Source organism: Triturus cristatus, chromosome 11 (genome assembly GCF_964204655.1).
Source record: "Triturus cristatus chromosome 11, aTriCri1.1, whole genome shotgun sequence".
In the NCBI taxonomy this organism is placed as follows: Eukaryota; Metazoa; Chordata; class Amphibia; order Caudata; family Salamandridae; genus Triturus; species Triturus cristatus.
The window spans coordinates 575,621,097-575,643,870 of NC_140594.1; the positions used below are offsets into that span (position 1 = coordinate 575,621,097).

The following is a 22,774-nucleotide window of genomic DNA, read 5'->3' on the forward strand; positions in this document are numbered from 1 at the left end:
AAAGCCTGACGATCTGATTACAGCACTTCCAGGTAGAATCATTGATTTAATGAAGACTCTTAGGCCTGCAGTACGAGTAAATTGGGATAAGTTAACCGCCTGTAAGCAAAAGAAAGACGAGAGCGTCTCCGATTTCTTCACTCGTTTTGAGGAGACCTTTCTGGATCATAGTGGCCAGGATATGAGCACGAAAGGTGGACAACGCTTATTTGTGGACAAGTTCGTATTTAACTTGCTTCCCGAATTATCGAATAAATTAAAAAGTTCAGAGAGTGCATGGGCTGTTTCTTCTACTGCTAAAATATTGGCTACAGCACAATATTATGAAAACAGGGACAAGGAAGAGAAAGATAAGCAGGAGAAGAAAAATAAAGATTTAAAAACAAAGGTTCTTTTACAGCAGACTTATCCTCCACGTCCTGCTCAGCACCAGTCTTCTCAGCCCCCACAGTTTCAGAAAGTGTTTCAGAAGCCCGAACATTATGTACCCCGATCTATGCTAGGTCCAAACCAATGCGCTTACTGTAAGGAAGAGGGACACTTTAAGAGTAATTGTCCAGTTTTGCTCCAACGTAATAATGGAGTGTTTGTCCCACGAGGCCGTGGTAATTTCCAGTCAGTCTCCAGGGCTAGAGGTAGAGGTACGTCCCTCCAAGAGAAGCGTTCCTTTCCCTCCCCTAACGCTGTGAATTCTTTTGACCAACAGAGAGTCCAGTCTACACAATATTATAGTGACGATTATGTTGAAGGTGGCGACGAAAGTTTCCAAAATGAATAGGCCAGCCATGGACAAAGTAAGGGAGTAGTATCAATTCCAGTAGATCAGAATGGTCCTTATGTCACTGTCAATGCAATGGGTATTTCAGAGCCATTTCTTTTAGATACTGGTGCAATGAGAAGTTCTATTATTCATTCTAAACTCCCTGGGGCACCTTTCTCTGGCTTAATAAACACGTCTGTAGGATTTTCCGGCGCCCCAGTTCGTAACCCAGTCTCTTGCCCTTTACCTGTTTCGATTGGTCCATATGACCTGGAAGCATCACTTATCCTTACAACTGGTTGTGGTGAGAATCTATTGGGTTTGGATCTGTTAAAAAAGTTACATGCCACGTTACACTGCTCCCCTTCTGGTGTGTATCTTACACTAGGTAAGAAACTAACATCGTCAATGCATCTGTCTAGAGATAAGTTTCCACCTGAATTACTATCTCTTCCTGAAAGTCTTTGGGCTACGGGTCCGAATGATGTGGGTCGTCTTGCGATTCCACCATATGTTGTCACTCTCAAGCCTAATGTTAAACTGCCACGTATAGCTCAGTATAAGATGTCCAATGAAGGTGAAAAAGCATTATTGGCTATTGTTCAAGATTTGGTCCAGAAGGGTGTGGTGGAAGAAACAAGAGGAAATGTGTGTAACAGCCCTATTCTTCCGATTCTTAAGCGAACTGATCCTTCTCAACCACCAGTCTATAGATTTGTGACTGATCTTCGAGAGGTGAACAAAATTGTTTCACCACAATTCCCTGTTGTCCCAGACATTACAGCCTTACTGACGATGATGCCAGCTTCAGCAGCTTGGTTCACCGTGATTGACTTAAAGAACGCTTTCTTCAGCATTCCTATTGCTAAAGAGAGCAGAGATATTTTTGGATTTTGTTTAGGAGGCCGAAGCTTCCGATTCAAGAGAGCACCACAAGGCTATTGTGAAAGTCCATCCATTTATAGTCAAGCTCTTAAATCACAGCTTGATACATTCCCTTTGCCTCCAGGAGCCACTCTTATTCAGTATGTGGATGATTTGTTGATCGCGACTGATTCAAAGGATGTTTGTAAAGATGTGACTGTGACATTGTTGCGGCATTTGTCTGATCTCAATCATAAGGTATCACCTTTTAAATTACAGTACGTGTGCCAAGAAGTTACATACTTAGGTCATCTCTTATCAAAGGAGGGAAGGCAACTAACCCCCGAACGCATTGAAGCAATTACGCACATGTCGGTACCATCGACGCAGAGAGAAGAACGTGCTTTCTTGGGCATTACTTCTTACTGCAGACAATGGATACCTAATTTCTCTTTATTGGCCAAACCTTTATTAGCACTTACACAGAAAGACACGCCCCATCCACTCCCATGGACTGATGAATGTCAGAAGAGTTTTCATGACTTACGATCAGCCCTGTGTTCTGCTCCTGTGTTAGGTACCCCTGATTACAGTAAATATTTCACGCTCTATGTCCATGAGAGAGAAGGTTGTGCATTATCAGTTTTGACACAACAATTTGGAGACAAACAGAGGCCATGTGCCTACTTTTCTGCTACGTTAGACCCGGTAGCTAAAGCGTTACCTAGCTGTCTCAGAGCTACGGCGGCGACAGCAATCTCTATTCGTCAATCAGCTGGAGTAGTATTGGACCACACTCTCACTGTCATGGTACCACATGCTGTGGACACTTTATTGAATAGAACTAAAACACAACATCTCACAAGTGCTCGGTTGTCTGGTTACGAGTTGACTCTCTTAGCAAGCCACATACGTATAAAGCGATGTAACACCTTGAATCCAGCTACTTTGTTACCACTCCCAGATGAAAGAGATCCTCAGGATTATCATGACTGTTTTCTTCGCACAGAAGAAGAAACAAAAGGAAGAATAGATTTAAAGGATACTGCGCTCGAGGATCCGGATGGAACCTTGTGGGTTGACGGTTCCTGTTTCAAATTACCCAATGGCGAGACTAACTCAGCTTATGCAGTCACCACATTACATACAGTAGTGGAGACAGCATGTATCCGATACAATTCAGCCCAGGCTGCAGAATTGATAGCCTTGACTAGAGCATGTGTGCTGTCGAAAGGGAAAAGAGTGAATGTTTACACAGAGAGCCAACATGCTTTTGGCGTGGCACACAGTTTTGGCCGTTTATGGAAGGAAAGAGGATTCTTTACTTCCCATGGAACGAAGATTCAGCATGGCCAGTTGGTCACCGATCTTCTTGACTCTCTCACATTACCTACCCAAATTGCCATCATCAAGTGTAGTGCACATAAAAGAGTCACAGAGGACATTGGTCGCGGGAATGCTTTCGCAGACGAGGTAGCGAAAAACACAGCTAGGGACATCACAAGTCACATGTATGTTGCAGGCCCTGCAAATCAGATTCCAGAAAGAGGAATGTGTGAGGACACAATTGAGAGCATAAGAACAATTCAGGAAGAGGCTACAGAGAAAGAATTGAGTAAGTGGAAAGAAAGTACGGGAATGTTGGATTCGAATGGATGTTGGACAGAATTGTCAGAGCCTCAGCGATGGATGTTGCCAGATGCATATGTATTACCTGTAGTGACTATGGCTCATGGACCAGCTCACATTAGTGCTAAAGGCATATGCAAACTCCTGGCTCCAGTTTGGCAAAATGAAGGAATTCCGAAATGTGCAGACAATGTGGTAAAACATTGCATCATATGCTTAATGCATAACCGAGGGAAGGGTACTCCAACTCCTGCAGGCCATTTCTCTCCCCCTACGTACCCCTTTGAAGTATTACAGATTGATTATATACACATGGATCGATGCAACAATCTCAAGTATGTTCTGGTGGTAGTATGTGCATTCTCTAGGTGGATAGAGGCTTACCCCTTAAAAGATAACACAGCTGTATCAACTGCTAAAGTATTACTGAAAGAGTTTTTTCCTGGATTCTGTTTGCCGCGAATTGTCCGGAGTGACAATGGAAGTGAATTTGTAGGCAAAATCATGCAGAAAGTATGTACGGGTCTTGGTATTAGGCAGAAATTCCACGCGGCAAACCATCCACAGTCAGCGGGTTTGGTAGAGTGCTACAATGGCACTCTCAAACTGAAATTGGCAAAGATTCAGGCCAGCACAGGTCTTGCCTGGCCTGACGCTTTACCATTGGCCTTACTATCCACCAGAACTACTGTACACTCTTGTATGGGACTTAGTCCATATGAAGTGATATTCGGACGCCCCGCCAATATTTGGGGAGTTCCTCGCGCTAGGAAGTACTCAGACATACCGTACCCTATGCTTATTGATTGCCTTCATGACTTGACTGCTAAATTAAGTGTTCTTCGCCATCAGGTAAAAAGTGCTCTGCCAGAGGCCTCAACAGACCCAGGTGACTATCAAACCGGGAGATTGGGTCTGCACCAAGAACTTTCAACGAAAGAAAAATCTTGATCCTCGCTGGTCGCCTCCTCGCCAGGTTCTACTGGCTACGCGGACAGCAGTAAGGATAGAAGGCAAGAAAAACTGGGTCCACGCCGTGCATTGCAAAAAGGTACCCTTGCCCTTGCCTTTTGACCAGTGGGTCCGCGGGGGCATAGGTGAATCTGAAGGAGACAAGACTCCCCGGTTCGTACCATTTAGTAACGCTCGGCTGGAAGACACCCAGACTGAGGAAGAAAGTGATGAGACTCTTCGAAGAACCATCCCATTACATCTACAAGTGAACACTACTAATCCGGAAATAATCTTTCAGGACCAAACGACTCCAACAAAGAAACGATACAACCCGAGGACCAGACCTGAAGCAAAGACTTGAACATTTGTTACTTTTGCCACCAATGAACTATTTTTCCTTTTTTTAGATAGTATTTGTGCCATCTGTCCCCGTCGCAGGGTCTCGGTAGGAGTCTTGGACTGAACCTGGTTTATGGTCAAGATCCGCTAGGTTTAGGATTGTCAAATAGCCAAGTGATTGAGGAAGATTGCCGCGAGCGACACATTTTTCTAGCCAGGATGGATGGTACATCACGTTAGGTAGATAGGAGACAGAATATGCAAACCAAATATCGTAAATCATTACGTAGTCATTTTGGTGTAACCTTGTGTGTGTTGCTGATTCTATGTGTTTTGCTAGCATGTATAGGTTGGATTGTCCATGTGTTACAACTAAAAACTGTTTCTTTATCTACTTCTGTACCTTCTCGTCCCACTAAAATTCAACACAAGATAAGTGCCCTTTCCTCACATGAACAAATAAGAAGGATGGAGTATAAAAAGAATTCGTTTATCCAGCTGTTACACCAACACCAGTTAGTTGTCAACATATCTGACTGCTGGGTATGTGGACTCATGCCTCACACTGCCCATAAAGGGATGCCCTATTTAGTATTGCCTTTCTCATATGAAGGTTCAGCATGGGCTTACCTGGCCATGTTTTCGGCTGCCTACGACAACAGACTTTAATATCCGATAGGTACATTTGAGAAAGGAATGGATTTTAGCCACGGTACTTTGATAAAGGGTATAGTGGCCATGGCTAAAATTCTAGGGAAGAGTAAGATTCCTTTGGATGAAAAGAAAGCCTACGAAGGTTGGAATGTAACTCATTACATTTCCAGTCTTAATAACAAGACCAAACAAGAGAAGTCTTCCCCAGCATGGACTGTACCCCACCAAGGCAACTTTTGCCTCCGAATCAATAGCAAGGAGAATGACAATCAACAAAACTGTTCCCAGATATATGTATTCACGTCTCAAAATAACCCTCCATTGATCCCATCACAAGGAACCTATTTTGTCTGCTATGACAAAGCATATACATGGCTCCCCTCTGACTTTTCGGGAACATGTTACATAGCATTCTTGCTTCCCCCAACGTATACTGCACCCTCAGACCATCACAGACACAGATATGGTAGAGGCGTATTTGATGTCAAAGACACAGCTGGCCAGGAGGGAGGAGATTTCTTCAAAGGATTCATTCCCTTCTGGGGACCAATGATTAACAGCGGAAACATTAGGCGATTAGTTCGCGTGGTTGAGACAACCATCGATGTTACTGCAGGTGCCTTAAGTAACATCACTGCAGAACTCCGAGCGGACCGTCTCAGGACGTTACAAAACAGAATTGCGCTAGATGTGATCCTAGCAGACCGAGGAGGAGTCTGTAAATTAATTGGATCAAGCTGCTGTATATACATTCCTGAGGACGCCCCGACTGTATATCAGGCCATCTCAAAATTACATACCATCTCCGCATCGATCCATCAGGAAGAAGGAGATTGGTCCCTCATGGGATGGTTATGGGGATTGTTATCTACCTGGGGATGGAAGATACTAACATTCCTTGGAGCAATTCTGGCCATCATATTCTCTTGTTGCTTGTGCATACACTGTGGTCCTGCTATCTGTGGTCTGTTCGCTACCTTATGTGTATCAAAGCCTGTAACCCAACAAACAGAGAATAGTAAGATGATGGTCCAGCAACAGTTAAACGACCTAATGGCAATTGATATCGACTCCGACTCAGACTAACATGAGCCCAGTCATTGTGTTATTGCCTGAGTAATGGCAAAAGGAGGGTCTGAGGTTCTGCAATGTGTAGTTTCTCGATCGCACCCAGACTCCATCTTGGTGTTTTCCGCCATCTTAGGTTGCCCTCACTCAGGCAGCTGGTAAACGAGATGTTTTTGTCATTTCTGCCCTTGAGTGTCAGGTAGCCTTTCGTCCCGTGTTTATTAACTAGTGTCAGGGTCTGTCCGAATACACTAATTCATGTCTGAGCTGGATAACCCCCGCCCGAACTATCTGTTAGCTCACACCATTCTTTCCTCTCGCTTATCTTATCTACTGCCCTTCGCTACACATCTCATGCATTCTCTTGCTTCACGACTGTCTTCTAGAACATACAACCATGTTTTCTCTCCTTGTAAACTGTATCATGTGGATTCTCTTTGCAATTTGCTTAAAGGGGCCAGCAACAAACATCACCTGGAACCCGAGTCAGTTTTTAGCTTAAACCATTGTTGGTGACATTTGTCGATGTCTCAAATTCTATATGTTTTTGGTTATCCATTGTATCCATTGTATTTCACTGTATAAAAGCTTGTGCGCCACGGAGGTCAAGCAGCAGTCTCTTGTGAACCCATCCCTGTGTGACTTCACGGACAACTGTCCTAGCTGCAGCTAATAAAACTCGATCTTTTACTCCAGACGGAGTGTCCAGTGTCTCTGTATTGCAAGGCAGGAGAACTAGAGGATTTCAGGCGTACTCTGCGCCGCTTGGCCCTTAATGGTCAGGTTCCTCAGAGGTGGGAGAATGATCTGCCGCCGGCGGTCGCTCGTCGGATTCGGGGAATGGTGGCAAGGGCGAGGTCGGCGGAGCGAAGCTGGCGGTTCGGGGTGTAGAAGGTGAGTCGTTCGTTGAGGTATGCTGGTCCGGTGTTGTGGAGTGCTTTGTGAGCGTGGGTGATGAGTTTGAAGGTGATTCTCTTGTTGACGGGGAGCCAGTGCAGGTCTTTCAGGTGGGCTGTGATGTGGCTGTGGCGGGGGATGTTGAGGATGAGGCGTGCAGAGGCGTTCTGTATGCGTTGTTGTAGTTTCTGGAGTTTGGCTAAGGTTCCCGCGTAGAGAGTGTTGCCGTAGTCCAGCCTGCTGCTGACGAGGGCCTGGGTGACCGTCCTGGTTCCAGTGGGGATCCATCTGTAGATCTTGTGGAGAATGCGGAGGGTGTTGAAGTAGGAGGAGGAAACGGCGTTCACTTGCTGGGTCATTGACAACACTGAGTCCAGGATGACACCCAGGTTGCGAGCGTGGTTGGTAGGCGTCGGTGCTGCTCCCAGTGCGGCCAGCCACCATGAGTCGTCCCAGGCGGAGGGGGTGGTGCTGATGATGAGGACCTCTGTCTTGTCTGAATTGAGTTTCAGGCAGCTACTCATCATCCAGTCGTCGATGGCCTTCATTCCTTCGTGGAGGTTGGATTTGGCGGTGGTGGGGGCCTTGGTGAGGGAAAGGATCAGCTGGGTGTTGGCGTATGAGATGATGTTGAGGTCGTGTGATCGGACAATGTTGGCGAGCGGTGTCATGTAGATGTTGAGGAGTGTTGGGCTGAGGGATGATCCTTGGGGTATGCCGCAGATGATCTTGGTGTCTTTAGAACGGAATGGGGGGAGGCGGACACTCTGGGTTCTGCCGGTGAGGAAGGAGGTGGTCCAGTCCAGGGCTTTATCGCGGATCCCTGAGTTGTGGAGGCGTGTGAGAAGTGTGTGGTGGCAGACGGTGTCGAAGGCAGCTGAGAGGTCCAGGAGGATGAGGGCCGCGGTTTCCCCGTTGTCCAGCATGGCCCTGATGTCGTCGGTGGCGGCGATGAGGGCTGTTTCGGTGCTGTGGTTGCTGCGGAATCTGGATTGGGGTGAGTCCAGGATGCTGTTCTCTTCGAGGATGGAGGTCAGTTATTTGTTGATGATCTTCTCGATGACTTTCGCCGGGAACGGGAGTAGGGAGATGGGCCGGAAGTTCTTGAGGTCCTTGGGGTCCGCCTTGGGTTTCTTGAGTAAGGCGTTGATCTCGGCTTTCCTCAACTGGAGGTCCACACACGTCCAGTTGGGGCCAATTGCTGCAGGTCAGCTGAACAGTTACAGTAAGGCCTCTAGAGTGTGTTGTCTCTCTGTACCTCCGAACAGGTGGTCAGCCAACCGACGCTTGGGGGCACTCAGGTTAGCCTGGGATTAAGAGGGTAGGTCCAGTCTTCCTTTTCTGAACTGGATTGGAGTAATGCTTATGATAATTTGTTGAATTTTAAAATTTATAAATGTTTGCACGAATTGATGCCGGTTTTGCACACATTTTGGTTCCCAGGTCTAATGTGCATTATACATGTTGAATCATGCTTTGTCTTGGTGTGTACGATGCATGCAAAAAGCAACATTTTAAACTTTTTTTCTGGATTTCAAACATTACATACATAGACACATCACCAAAAACACCCCCAAAAAAACGTGAAATGTAACCTCTGTAACAAGTCATACACAAAGTGAACTATTACACTGCTCCTTAAAGAATTCTAGCAGCTGCAAAGTCCCCATCATTGCCAAAGGGAAAATGAGGAAAACTAAGTGAAAATGTGCTAAAATAATGAAAATTCCCTTTCTTCGTAGGTGGCCTATTTCTATGTATATACATTTGGAGAAACTGCAAGGAGCTGATTTCAGGCAGAATGGCGAGACTGTGTACTGATAGTGGCTGCTTCCTATCATGAATATAAGGAATGTTCTTTGATGTTTTATTATTATAAGGAAGCTCCAAATGGTGGTGCAGCTATGAATAGTGCATTTTTCCAAGCCAACCTCAACATTTCAGTATTTCTGGTGCATCATACACCACTGAAATTTCTACAACTTTCAAATGATTAGGCACTAGAGTTGCTCACATTTTTAAAACTGTGATGTCACCTCAAAATTTGTGACAGAGGAATCTAGTTTGTTTTCTAGGATCAAGCATTTCCTGTTGACTGGAGCGGTTTAATTTCTACCTTTACTCCAATTAATAAAAGGAACTCATATGTACAAATGCCACATCAAAGAAATCCAAGCTGGAATAAGCTGTTATGCAGGAACCGATATCACTACAAGTTCAACACTTACTACTCTTGGATCACCCAGTGAGAGTACTCGCAATGAAGGTTGCCTCTCTACTCACAATTTCTATATTGACAGTCTGATCACTGCGCCCTCAACCTAAAGAACAAGTTACTTACCTTCGGTAACGCTTTTTCTGGTGGATACAGTATCTGCCTGTGGATTCCTCACCTTGTGAATATCCCTTGCGCCAGCAACATTCGGAAAAATGTTTGTTACTGTCAAAGGCATTGTGTCTTTCTTTGGCCTTTCTATTCATTCTCCACACTGTGTGTTGATTTGCATATTGTGTACTGTGTATACAGTGTATATATTGCTGTCAGTCCGTCCGTGTGCCTCGAAGGCACGGAAAAAAGGGGCGGAACTGACGTCATCACGCCGACGAGGTCTTCTTATGGAGCCGGTGACGTCAGCGGAGTCGCGAGCGGAGCCGTGTCTCTGTGACGTCGTCTTCGACCTCATCGGCGTGGACTGCTACAAAAGTTTCCGAATGTTGCTGGCGCAAGGGATATTCACAAGGTGAGGAATCCACTGGCAGATGTATCCATCAGAAAGTTATATTAAAAATTGACATTTTGATCAGAGCAACCAATTAACATTAGGCTATGCATGGATTAGACAGGCCAACAAACACATGCACTCAAGAAAGTAGGCTTACTCTATTAACTAGGTATCTTCATGAATTAGATTGGCCATTAAAAATGTGCAGTCAAGTCATGGCATAAATTACATCCAAGGCCACCAAACAGCAAGGCCATTCGGCAAACATATTTAAAGGAACCAGTATGTTAGATAAGCAATATTAATCTGGTCCTCAAGCACAAGGTTTTGAGGCAGGGTGCCCATATCAGAGATCAGCATGAATAGGCAAGATCATACATCAGAAACATGTAAGGAACATATTGGCTCTGAACCATGAGCTCATTAGATAGATTTACCATTATATGCACTAGACACCACATTACCTCAGAGCCCAATATGGATTTGATGTTCTTCACATAAGTTTCAATACGGTCATCTTTCAGCTCTACCCATGATGGTTGGTTCACTCGCATTCCAATAGGACTGCAAATCTTCTCTATCATGCTCACTAGTTCCTTGGCTTGGTTGGCAGCACGCTTCGGATAAAACAAAGCCCAGAAACTCATAGGAATCTAAAGTATTAAGAAAAATCAAGATAATCACTTTTAAAGATATTCTTAGGGGATGGATGCTCTGGCAATAGTCGAGGCAAAGATGCTTTTGCTAATATAATAACTTATTATCTAGTATTAAACTTCAGTCTACTGCTTGGGTGAGCCGTGAGCATTAAGAATAATGTCATTACGCTTAGTAAAAGCTGATTATATATTGGAACTGCAACACTTATAATCTAGAAGACATTAGGTACTTCCAGCACTAAAAATTGTCTCATAAGTACCATGTTATTTAGTACTGGAATTTATTACTTTCATCGATCACTATCCCTTCACCCTGGGACTCCCAAAAAAACTTCTGAAGATATAATTAAATTCAATCTATATCAAGCGATATTTCTCAAGACACAAGCAGTCACATTAAGCCTAGAAGACTGCAAGATGTTTTAATGAATCGGCATCACCATAACTCATTACAGGTTGATCGACGACCTACAAAATGAGCAACAGTTAAAGGTCCTCTGGCCTGGCTAAACACTTATCAGCATATTTCAGCACACTTACTAAGGCTTTAGAATGCTACTCCAGTTAACTCTAAACAGTCAAAAATGTCAGCTCTACCTAAACTATTTTAATTATTTAATGGTCACTGATATAACACATTAAGCATTGTAATAAATACAAGTTACATTCTGTATTAACTTTGGCAGAGTTCTAGCCACCTTTTTTCAGCTTTGCTTTTACTCTAGAGAAGACACACAGATGACAGGCACACAGACAATACACTAACAGGTACACAGACAATACACTAACAAGCACACACATCAGTACCATATATAGTACCATATATACACAGGAATCTGGCATGATATTCACCAATACAACACACATGCTTACCAATATCACCACATGATCATTTATTTTGTTGTGTGTACTAAAAACAGAACAGCATACTTACCTTTAGTAATGTTCCTTCGTGGTGGACATTCTATCTAACTATTGCTTTTTTGCCTTTAGAATATCCCCAGACGTTACACTTGATATGGAAAATTCCAACTGTAGTGCTCTGGCGCAGACAGATGGTGGTGTGTGGCTCTACTAGGGTTTTGCACCACTCTAGAACTTACAGAGTACCTGCATATAAGCGCCACCCCTGCGCACTGGCGTCAGTTTCTTGTCTCTTTTCCTTTCTGCTCCTTCAGACACGCAGTATAGAAAAGCTTTTGGTGACAATTTGCCTATCTCAAACGTGGGATTTGTTTTAGATGTTAAAAAGAGGCAACTTGCAGAATGGGGAGAAGGGAGGGCAGTGAGTAATATGCGGTTATAGTATCCACAACAAAGAGTATTACCATAGGTAAGTAACTTGCTCTTCTGATGAGTATTTCAAACTGAAGTTTCCTCACCTCTACCTGAACAGTATCTAACAAAAATGGCTGGTCTGGGGAGTGAACTAAGACCAAAAAGCCTTGTATGACTGAGTGAGCGAAGTGGCCTTCCCATCGGACTGGACTGTCAATCAGTAGTGCCTCATGAACATATATAGTGACACTCTCATTGCAATCTTGCAGATACCAAGTACATACCCCCCTGCCCTCACGTCATGCCATCGTACAGGCCTTGCCCGTGTTGGAATGGAATGGGTTCTCAGACGATCACGCAACTGATTCTTGGCTTGAGCTTAGCAGATTTTAAAAAAGAGGATTATCCATATTGACATGGGTTTCTTTTGCACCGTCCTGCCCTTCTTTGCACCTCAGATGCCGATGAAGAGTTGATTGGCTAGGTAGATTTCCTCCCTGAGACCATAATGTCCTTTCATGTAAAAGCTCATGGATCAAGGCGATGGAGCTGTTTTCCTCTCAATCGAAAGATGAGGTAGGATGACGAACGCAGGCAATGTGATTGATTGGCCAACATGAAAGGATATTATGACCTTAGGTTGTCAACATCAATTAGTCTGGGAAGAAGGCAGTGTAGGGCGATTGTACTGAGAGGACTTGACGCTTACTCAAATGGCGTGCTGGCATGATGGAAATAAGGAAGATTAGCGGCTGCAGCGTTAAGAAGCAGCTGTGCATCTGTTTGAAGGATGTACACATAAAGAGTGACAACCAGATTAAGTTCCCACAAGGGCATCACAAATGATTTGAGAGGAAACATTATGTGTCAAACCTTTTATGAAATGCACCATAACCTGTGACATAAACAAGGATGATGGCTCTCGTAAACATAGGAAGGCCTGACAAGTAACCTTTCCTGTGCCCACTGCAAGGCCTTGATGTGATAAGGAGAGAACAAAAAAAAGAACTTTGGAGAGTTTGCCTTGCAAGTGGTTGGTGTCTTGGGCACCACAAAAGGCAACAAAGGCTTCCAGTGTACATAGTCTTTGTGGAAGGGCATCTAGCAGCAAGAATAACACACACCACCTTGGTCGGAAAATCAAACTCATTCAATGGCCAATGTTCAATCTCAATGCATGCAGTAGAATCCAGGCCTGTACTTATTACATACTATGCTACATCCTGTACATCATGTATTGTTTGAGCTAGAGAAGCTCTGAAGTCCTTCGGGACCATCTGCCAAATCTTGCAGGCCGAGTTCCACAGAGCACGTGTGTACCTGTTCAGTACACAAAGGGGATTTATGGATTTAATGACCAGGCTGGGGGATAAAAATGTTCTTTTGCCAAAAGTGTTCAATCCTTTTAGATTCCCTATCGGTAGGAGTTGTTGAGAAGGAATTAGGATTGACCATACTAGTAGAGGCATACACAATAAGGCTCTCATGTGTAGCATGCTAAGTTAGGAAGTCCGGATCACTAGGCACAGGCATAGGCATTTGTCACCAAACTATTGACCAGTTGACAACCAGGTAAGAAAAAGGATTGGACCATGTAGCTGTTGTGGTGTCATATACTACCCAGGGGCTTATATGATCACTTAACCCTGGAGTTAGCATTACATCACCCACTGGGAGGGGTGAAAGGAATATGGCGCTGAAATGTTTGGTGGCTTACAGATGACTCCTTCACTATCCACCTCCAAGGTAAAAATCACTGGGTATTATGCTCTAAATACAAAATCAGTTCCCTCCCCCAAACAAAGTATGGAAAACTTTAAAATCAGTCAGAAGGGGTGAAGTGATGGCCTATATGGCAAGAGACAAAATTAGGGAGATAGACTTAGAAGGCCGCATTACAGCTCTCAAGCAGCAGCTATCTGCCCCTGGAGCTTGTTATGTTATGTATATGTGTTTTTATAGCACACTTCTCACCCGTGACAGAATCCAGGACCTCTGCAGCAGGTGTGGAAGGGCAGCCCTGGAGGCTTACTCAAAAATCCAGGTTTTCAGCTTATTGCCAAAGTCGAGAAGAGAGAAGGAGTCTCTGATGTGTTGTGTAAGGTCGTTCTAGGCTTCAGGGGCCAGGTACGAGAAGGTGTGGCCCCCTGCTCTGCTTACATGTATGCGTGGAGTGAATGATAATAAGAGACAAGCAATGCAGAGGTGTCTCGAAGGTTGGGGAAGTGAATATGGCTGTTCAGGTGGGGAGGGCAATTGCTGTGGAGAGGTTTGTAGGTGAGGATGAGGAGTTGAAAGTGTGGGCGCCAGTGGAGTTTCCTACGGTGTGAAGAGATGTGGGGTCAGTGTGGGAGGTTGAGGACTAGTCTGGCTCTTGTGTTTTGGACGGTCTGCAGTATTCTTGTAGGCTGGTTGGTAATACCTGCATATAGGGTGTGTCCATAGTCTAGTCTGAAGGTGATGAGGGCTTGGGTAATCTTTGTCCTGGTGTTGTCTGGTAACTACATGACGATTTTCTTCAAGCACCCTTAGTGTGTTGAAGCACGGGTGTGTTAAAGCAGGAAAAGACCACTGCATTGACCAGAGTGGTCAAGTTTAGCTTGCTGTACATGATAATTCACGGTTTCCTGCTTGCGAGCAGGGCGTGGGAGTTGGTCCAAGGTCTGTGCACCACCTAGTGGAGTCCCATGGCAGGGCATTTTCCCCAAAGAATACCACCTCTGTCTTCTCCAAGTTCAATGTGAGGCAATTGGATCTCATCCAGGAGACTACTTCTGTCATACATGTGGTGAACGTGTTCCGGGTGCTGGGTGTTTTGTCCGAAAGGGACAGTACGAGTTGTGTGTTGGCAGTGTGAGGAGGTTTATGTTGTGAGCTCGTATGACATCAGATAGTGAGGGTGTTCACATGAATTAGTCAGAATCACACTAAAGCAAACAATGCTAGGGGAAACGTTGAACTTTCAGGGTAGGGTTTATGTAATAATTGATAAAGTAGTCCCACTGCTATACTAGCTCTCCAATATGGAACAGGCCATCAAAATTGTTCTTTCACAACTAAATTAGGGAGGGCAAGCAGTTATGAAACCCATGGACATTACAAATGTCTGTGCCGCATATTTTTAGGCACTGTATTTGGGCAGAACCCCTCACTCTGATGAAATGGAAAACCCCTGTAAGCGGGATCTCCCAATCCGTGCATTAACAATGACTGGTTCAAATTAGTTAGATTCCTCCATTTCGGGGGAGGAAATGCAGCAATCCATTACTGTCATGATCTCTAGGAAAACCCCTGGGCCTAACAGATTTCCACTAGTACCATACAAAAAATATTCATCACTACTCATTCCACATTTAAGGGAAATGTACAAAGAGGCCTATAACATGCGATCCCTCTCTAATTAATCTACATGCAGCGAATATTATCATCATTCTTAAATCCAACAAATTCAATAATAAAGGCTACTCATATCGCCTATAATCCCTAATTAACGTTTAGTCAAAAATTCTCACTAAAATCCTGGTGGCTACACTGTAATGTTAGCATCACTTAGTATAGCGCAGCGAATCATCACCGAAGGGCTATCTCAGAGCTTTGCTGAAGTATGTCTAGTGCCGAACAAGAGAACTAGACACTGTTTACAGCCGCTCCAAACCATATTGGCCCGGATGGACGAAATCCATGATCAGAGCTATCTCTATATTTGGTAGATATCGAGAAAGCCTTTGACTCGGACTATTCATTCTTCAGGTACTGAGAGAAGAACTTTGGGCCTCCTTTCCTTCAATTCGCTAAAACTTTATATGCTGATCCCTGGGCGCAGGTAAGTGCCCTATTAGCCCTATTCTGTATAGAGGGGATTACACAGCAGGGATGTCCTTTCTCTCCGTTGTCATTTGCTCTAGTAGAGGATTCGCTTGCAGAGAGGATACATAGAGACGCTCAAAAGGGGGGATACAGTGGAATAGTGGCCATGAGCATAGCATCTTGTTGTATGTGAACGGTATGATTCTCTATGTCAAGCAAGTTAACAGATCCATTCCTCAACTTAGTGAGATTCTACCGATTTATGGTGAAGCATCAGAGCTTAGGATAAACTGGGAGAAATACATGTATGTACCCATCAAAGGGAATTTGCCACTCTGTATTGCTACTACCGAACTACATGTGGCGGATGACTACTTTCAATAACTGCGGATGTAAATAGTGCAGTGTGCTCATAGAAGCTGGGAACTAAACATAGCTCCCTTCTTTGCAAAGTTAAAGCATGATTTTAAATTCTGGGCCTCTCTGCCTCTCTTCATGATGGGATGAGGAGCACTGTTTAGCGTAATTTCCCTACCTCACTTCATATACATCATTCAAATGTATCCCTTCACACTACCACCTACTGTCTTTATGGATTTGCAGTCACTGATTATTAATTTTCTATGTGGTTGCAGACCACCATGGATGTCATTCTTGAAATGCCCACAGTCACCATATGATGCAGGGCTAGGAGGATGTTAAGTTGTGATACAGGACCTCTCAGCTGGTTGTGATCAATGACTGGTTGCTGGGTGATAAGTCGGTTCCATCTAGCTGATCGGAGCTAGACGTGCTTGACAAAATGGGCTGCTCAGTCTGCTTTACAGCAAAACAGTGCCATATGCACTGTCGGCGAATACTAGATTGCTACTGCTCTGCTGGAATTAGGTTCTCAAGCACATCAAGTGGCACTGCACACCTACTGCACAGACCCCCCCACCTCCTTCTTAGGCAGTGCACATGGCATAATCGTTCTGCAAGGTTGACTAGGTTCCATCAATGGGACCCAATTTAGATTTCTATTTTGGTGACGTATGGTGTCATGGATATTAAGTCCTTTGAAGCCCTGACTGCAGATTTCTTTCTACACAGAACCCAATCCGTCCAATATCTGCAGCTGAGATATGCTTTTGAAAGCCATGGCAACAAGTTGAGGGTGGTCCCCGAGTTTACCACCTTAGAAATTAAACTCATTATAGACACCCTGGGTAAGAAAGACATATTGCACATGGCTAATTAAATTGTTAGTAATTAATTCGCCCACCACTTTCCTGAAACTGAGGGAAGCTTGGGAGCTTGACAAAGGGAAACTTCCAGATGAGGAATGGAATGAGGCTGCAATAGTACTGAGGACTCTAGCCCTCTCCTCCTGACTCCAGCTTATCCATTGTAATTTTTTTCATAGATATCAGTACTATCCAACATGGCTCTGAAAGATAGGGAAGGCGCGGGATCATAACTGTCCAAGATGCAAGTCCTCCTGAAGTACACAATTTCAAATGATTTGGACTTGCCCCCTGGTAATCCGCACCACACTCGCATCTTTATTTCTTTCAGCCCTATTGATAGCCAAAAGAGACTTGGCATGTTACTGGCAAGGAGAAGACACCCCATCTTTGGACTATGGGTGTGGTTTTTTCAGGCGAAAACAGAAAAACTGGTTTACAAAGTAAGAGATGCTAAGAGAAAACACTCACAAATATTGGGTCAATGGTGGGAGTATTCGTAATTATATGAATGAATAGAACCCTGGGTGAAGCTTTCACCCTCCTCCGCTCAACACCCTTACTATATCGGTGGTTTATAAGGTGCCATTTTATTGTAAAGATGTGACGAAAAGTCTTCAGTCTTTTACAGTACTGTCCTATTTTGTTTTTATAAAAAACACTAAAAATGAAATCTCAAATTAAACAGTGAGGGGAGAATAAACCATCACCCTGCCCATCATCATCAGAGTCATGGGGGACTCTTTCTTTACAGAGTCAGAGTTAAAAAGAGCATGGAGCTTCTGCTGATAGCTGTGTCACAGGAGAGGCACTGGACTAGAGTCCGGCTGTATAATAACCGGTTGAGCTTTCATGATCTCGTACCACGACATTGGTCGAGCTTGGACAGACATCGGTTCAAGACTAGATCATGAGCATCAGCAGGGGGTCCTTCATTGGCACTGGTAGAGGAAACTGGCATGGATCTTGGGTCACATGTGGAAGTCTGTACCTGAGTTGGGTTGTAAAGGGTCCTAAAGGGACTGACAGCATAGGTAACGGTCTGTTGGCAGTTATCCAACTGGAGGCCCTTTCGGCTCTGTGGGTTTTAAGGGGCATGAGAGGGAGTCAGAATTATGCTAAAGATATGCAGCATGTCCTACTTGATGGCTACAATTTGGGTGGACAACTGGCTGGGAGTCTGGGAGAGCATAGGGACCAGTGGAGTTATCTGATCTGAAGAACAAGTTACTTACTTTCGGTAGCGCATTATCTGGTAGAGACTCTATCTAGCTGCAGATTCCTTACCTTTGAAATTCCCAGGCATCAGGCTGGATCCGGAAACTTTTGCTGAGCAATAACCCTTGCGCGCGACGTTGGATGGCTCCATTCGGCTCCACGTGTCGTCGATGACATCGGAGGCGTCTGTTAGGACGTCGCGGTGCCTACATAGGTGCCACCCAGGCTCGCCGATGTCAGTACTTTTCATTTTTCCATGCCAGAAGCGCAAAGCCACGAAGGAGTAGTTTCTTTTCTGTAACTCCAGTTCTGTAGTAGGGGTATCTCTGTTATAGTCATAATCTAGTGAATAGTCCCGCCCATGTGTGTGGACCCCGGAGCAATAAAAATAATCTCTTAAGTTGTCAAGCCATGCAGACCTGCATCTACACTTAAGAGAGGATTCAAAGACAGATAATGCAGCCTATATCCACAGGCTACACTGTCCAGTACTTCAACTAGAAAATTCCACCAACATCCACCAACAGCACTGCCTGCCCAGCTTTTACCACAGAGAAAAACCTGACTCTACCAGCAAAAGCCTCTGAAATGTTAGAGAGGGAGGAATGGACAGACAAGCCCCATAGGCTGCCATTATGTGGCTCAGAACAGGATACTGTGCCTTTAAGAAAACTTTCCAGAACTTTTCCAGTATCCCAGAATGCACAGCAGGTCCCTTTTACTTTCAGTTCTTTTTGAAGGCGTAACACGTATGACCTGTAGCATTCCTTACATTAACATTTATCTCTACACCGGGGAGGAGGGCGGGCGCTTATGACTATAACAGAGATACCCCTACTACAGAACTGGAGTTACAGAAAAGAAACTACTCCTTCTGTAGTAGGGGATCTCTGTGTATAGTCATAATCTAGTGAATAGAATGGCAAGCCCATCCCCACACCAAAACGGCGGTGGAGAAGACCACAAAATAATACCACTACTGTGCGAACAAATTTCGCAGCGAAGCCTGCCCAACCTGAGCATCTGCCCTGGCATCCGTGTCCAGACAGTAATGCTCAGCAAAGGTATGGACCGACCTCCAAGTGGCTGCCTTGCAGATTTTTGCAATCGGAACATTACGCAGCAAAGCAGTCGTGGCAGCTTTGCCCCTGGTGGAATGAGCCTCAGGTTTACCCCCTAAGGTCTTATTAGCCTTTTGGTAACACAATTGTATACAGGACACAATCCACCGGGAGATGGACTGTTTGGAGGTAGCAAGACCGGTCCTGACTGATCCATAATTGATAAACAATTGGTCTGACCTACGAATATCTTTGGTCTTATCAAGATAAAACTTCAACACCCTCCTAACGTCCAGGGAAAGTAGAGACCTTTCCGCTGGAGAAGAAGGAGTCTGAAAAAACGTAGTTAAAGTTATGGTCTGGTTGACATGAAAATCAGATATAACCTTAGGAAGAAATTTAGGGTGAGTACGCATAACAACCTTAGCAGCATGAAATACCGTATAAGGTTCTTGGCAACACAACGCCTGAAGTTCACTCACCCGGCGGGCCGACGTAATGGCCACTAGGAACGCCGCCTTCCAAGACAGGTGCTGCAACAAAGCCTTGTGAATAGGTTCAAAAGGCTCCTTCATCAATCTGGACAGCACCACATTCAATTCCCATGAAGGCGAGGGAAGTCTGACAGGAGGGAACACTTTCTTCAAGCCTTCCAAAAAATCCTTGATCACAGGGATCTGAAAGAAGGAAGTCTGTGAAGGGCATTTCCTGTAAGCAGTCAAAGCAGCGAGATGGACCTTAATGGAATGGAAATTAAGGCCAGAATGCGCCAAATGCAAAAGGTACGGAAGGATGACATCTTCCTTACACGTCGTCGGGTCAAAGTGCTTGGACTTGCACCAGATGCAGAACCTCTTCCACTTGTAAGCATAGGACGTTCTAGTGGAAAGTCGCTTAGCCTCCTTCAGTATATCCATACAATCTGCTGGTAGATTCAAATGGCCATATTGCACTATCTCAGGAGCCATGCCGCCAAACTCAAAGACGAGAGGTTGGGGTGCACCAACTGCCCCCCGAAATTCGTGAGAAGGTCCGGCCTGCACGGCAGCCGTATGTGAGGAAGGAGAGACCGGTGAAGCAGGTCCGTGAACCACCACTGTCTGGGCCATTCCGGGGCAATCAGGATCATCCGCGCCCCGGACTGGGACAGCTTGATGAGCACCGCCGGAATCAGGGAAATGGGTGGAAAAGCGTACAGAAAGCTGTTCGACCAGTCGATCCATAGTGCATTCCCCAGCGTCCCCCGCTGGTAGTACCTGAGGCGAAGTCTCGGCATTTGCTGTTTTCGGCAGTGGCGCACAGATCTACGTCTGGAGTCCCCCACCTTGCGAAGACGTCCCCTAGTACTTCGTCGTTTATGACCCATTCGTGGTTTTCCTGAATCAGTCTGCTCAGTGCGTCCGCCTGAACATTCTGCACACCTGGCAGATGCGTGGCCGTAATCGTCAATCCTCGGGCCAGAAGCCAGTGCCAGATCGACTTCGCCTCCTGCGACAGAGTGCGTGATCTCGACCCCCCCTGCTTGTTGAGGTAATACATCGTGGTTGTATTGTCCGTCTGTACAAGCAGCGAGTTGGTCTGGAAGGACGGATGGAAGGCCTTCAATGCCAAGTAAACGGCTCTGAGTTCCAGGAAATTGATGTGGTACGTCGACTCCAACGGGGACCAATTTCCTTGTATCTGTAAGTCTCCGGAATGCGCTCCCCAGCCGTGGAGAGACGCATCCGTCACGATACTCTGCGTGGGAATGTCCTTGTGGAAGGGAACCCCCCGAAGGAGATTTTCCACCGAACACCACCACTTCAGCGACTGAAGAGCATGCAGAGACAGCCGTATCTTGTCGTCCCAAGAACCTGTCCTCTGATCCCACTGATCCTCCAAGCACTCCTGCAGTGGTCTCATGTGCAGCCGTGTGTGAGGCGTGAGGAAGATAAATGAGGCCATCGATCCCAGCAGCGAAGACACCTTCCTCACTGTCGTCGATGGAGCGGTCATAAGAGCCCGAGCCTTCCGAAGGAGTGATAACCGTCTCTCCTCCGAAGGAGACACGGTTGCTGACAGCGTATTGATGGAGGCCCCCCAAGTACTGTATGCACTGGACCGGAGTCGGGACAGACTTGGACATGTTGACGTGCAACCCCAGCTTGTTCAAGAGAACGCACGTCTTCTGGAAGTGCGCTTGTGCTTCCGAGAAGGAGGAGGCCTTGATCAACCAATCGTCCAGGTACGGGTAGACAAACACCTTGTTCCTCCGCAGGTGTGCGGCTACCACTGCCATGCACTTCGAGAAGGTCCTGGGCGCAGACTTTAGCCCGAATGGCAGTACTGTGTATTGATAATGATTGGCGCCGACTTGGAATCGCAGGAACTTCCTGTGCTTCTGTGCAATGGGCACATGGAAGTATGCATCCTGTAGGTCTATGGCACAGAGCCAGTCCCCTCGTTGCAGCTGAGGGTAAATCTGGTGCAACAATAGCATGCGGAATTTCTCTCTGCGAATCCATTTGTTTGCTTGCCGCAAATCCAGAATGGGCCTGAACTCGTTCTTGTCCTTCTTGCGAACCAGGAAGAACCGAGAGTACAGACCTCTTCCCCTTTGAGACAGAGGTACGTCTTCCACCGCCTTTTTCCTCAACGGGATGTCTGCCTCCGCCTGGAGCTCTCGCAGTTGATACCGTGAGCTCACCGGCGGAATCGCTGGAGGCGGGCTGATGAACCAAAGACTGCACGCTTCCCCCCACTGGAGTGGGTAGCGGTTGAAGGGGAAGTAATCGCTCAGGGCCGAGACCCAGCCGGGCCCTTGGTCGCTGTAGCGGACTGCTGGCCTTCTCTACCCTTCTGGCGCTTCTGGAAGGGTTTCCGGAACTGCTGCTGCTGTTGTTGCTGCTGTCCCGAGGCCTGCCTGCCGCCCCGAACCGTCTCTGGAACGGGCGCTTTTTCTTCTCAGGCCTCTCTAACCCGACAGCCGTCAGGGTCTCTGCCTCCGTCTTCATGCGGGCCATTTCGTCGTCTGCATGCTGGCCGAACAGGGTTTCCCCCGAGAAGGGCAGGTTGGCCACTCTTTTTGTGCCTCCGGTTTGAGTGAGGTAAGGCGAAGCCAAGCGTGACGCCGTTGGTTGATGCCATGACAATATCCATGTGCCGCCAACAGAGACACATCCGCCGCCGCGCTGATAATCTGATTTGACACCAGCATCCCCTCACGCAAAGTCTCTAGAAAGTCCTCCTGATTGTCGCGAGGCAGCAGCTCCGCGTACTGCTGGAGAGACTCCCATAGAGCACGGTCGTAGCGCCCCAACAGAGCCCCGGTGTGAGAAGTTGGCCTGATGTATGCTGTCACTAGTTCTAGTGTACACCTTGTATCAGTCCAAACAACTCTTATGGTGATTGGTTGTAAAGTCAACCTTATAGACCAGCTATCCTAGTGGTAGCATGGACAAGAGCAGTCTTAGGCTAAACTCTGAATGGCATGTGAAGCCAGCTGTGATACCATATATAATCCCTTGAATACCAAATGAAAGGACACCACAACAGATATATATATAAAATAAAGTGTATTTATTCTAGTCAAACCCTCAGCACTCTTTATGAGATTCGAGGTAAGTACAACACAGTCTTATTCAAGCATACATTAAGT

At 45.8% G+C, this 22,774-nt stretch overlaps 1 protein-coding gene across 3 annotated transcripts in view; it reads right to left on the reverse strand.

Annotated features, from left to right (window-relative positions):
* Positions 1-22,774, reverse strand: part of PIWIL2 (piwi like RNA-mediated gene silencing 2) — a 1,855,951-nt gene that overhangs the window by 645,475 nt on the left and 1,187,702 nt on the right. For all 3 annotated transcript variants that reach the window (XM_085633754.1, XM_085633756.1, XM_085633755.1), the window contains one exon: positions 10,353-10,541. In XM_085633754.1, the coding sequence (XP_085489880.1) occupies positions 10,353-10,541 (189 nt within the window). The remainder of the gene's footprint in view (positions 1-10,352; positions 10,542-22,774) is intronic.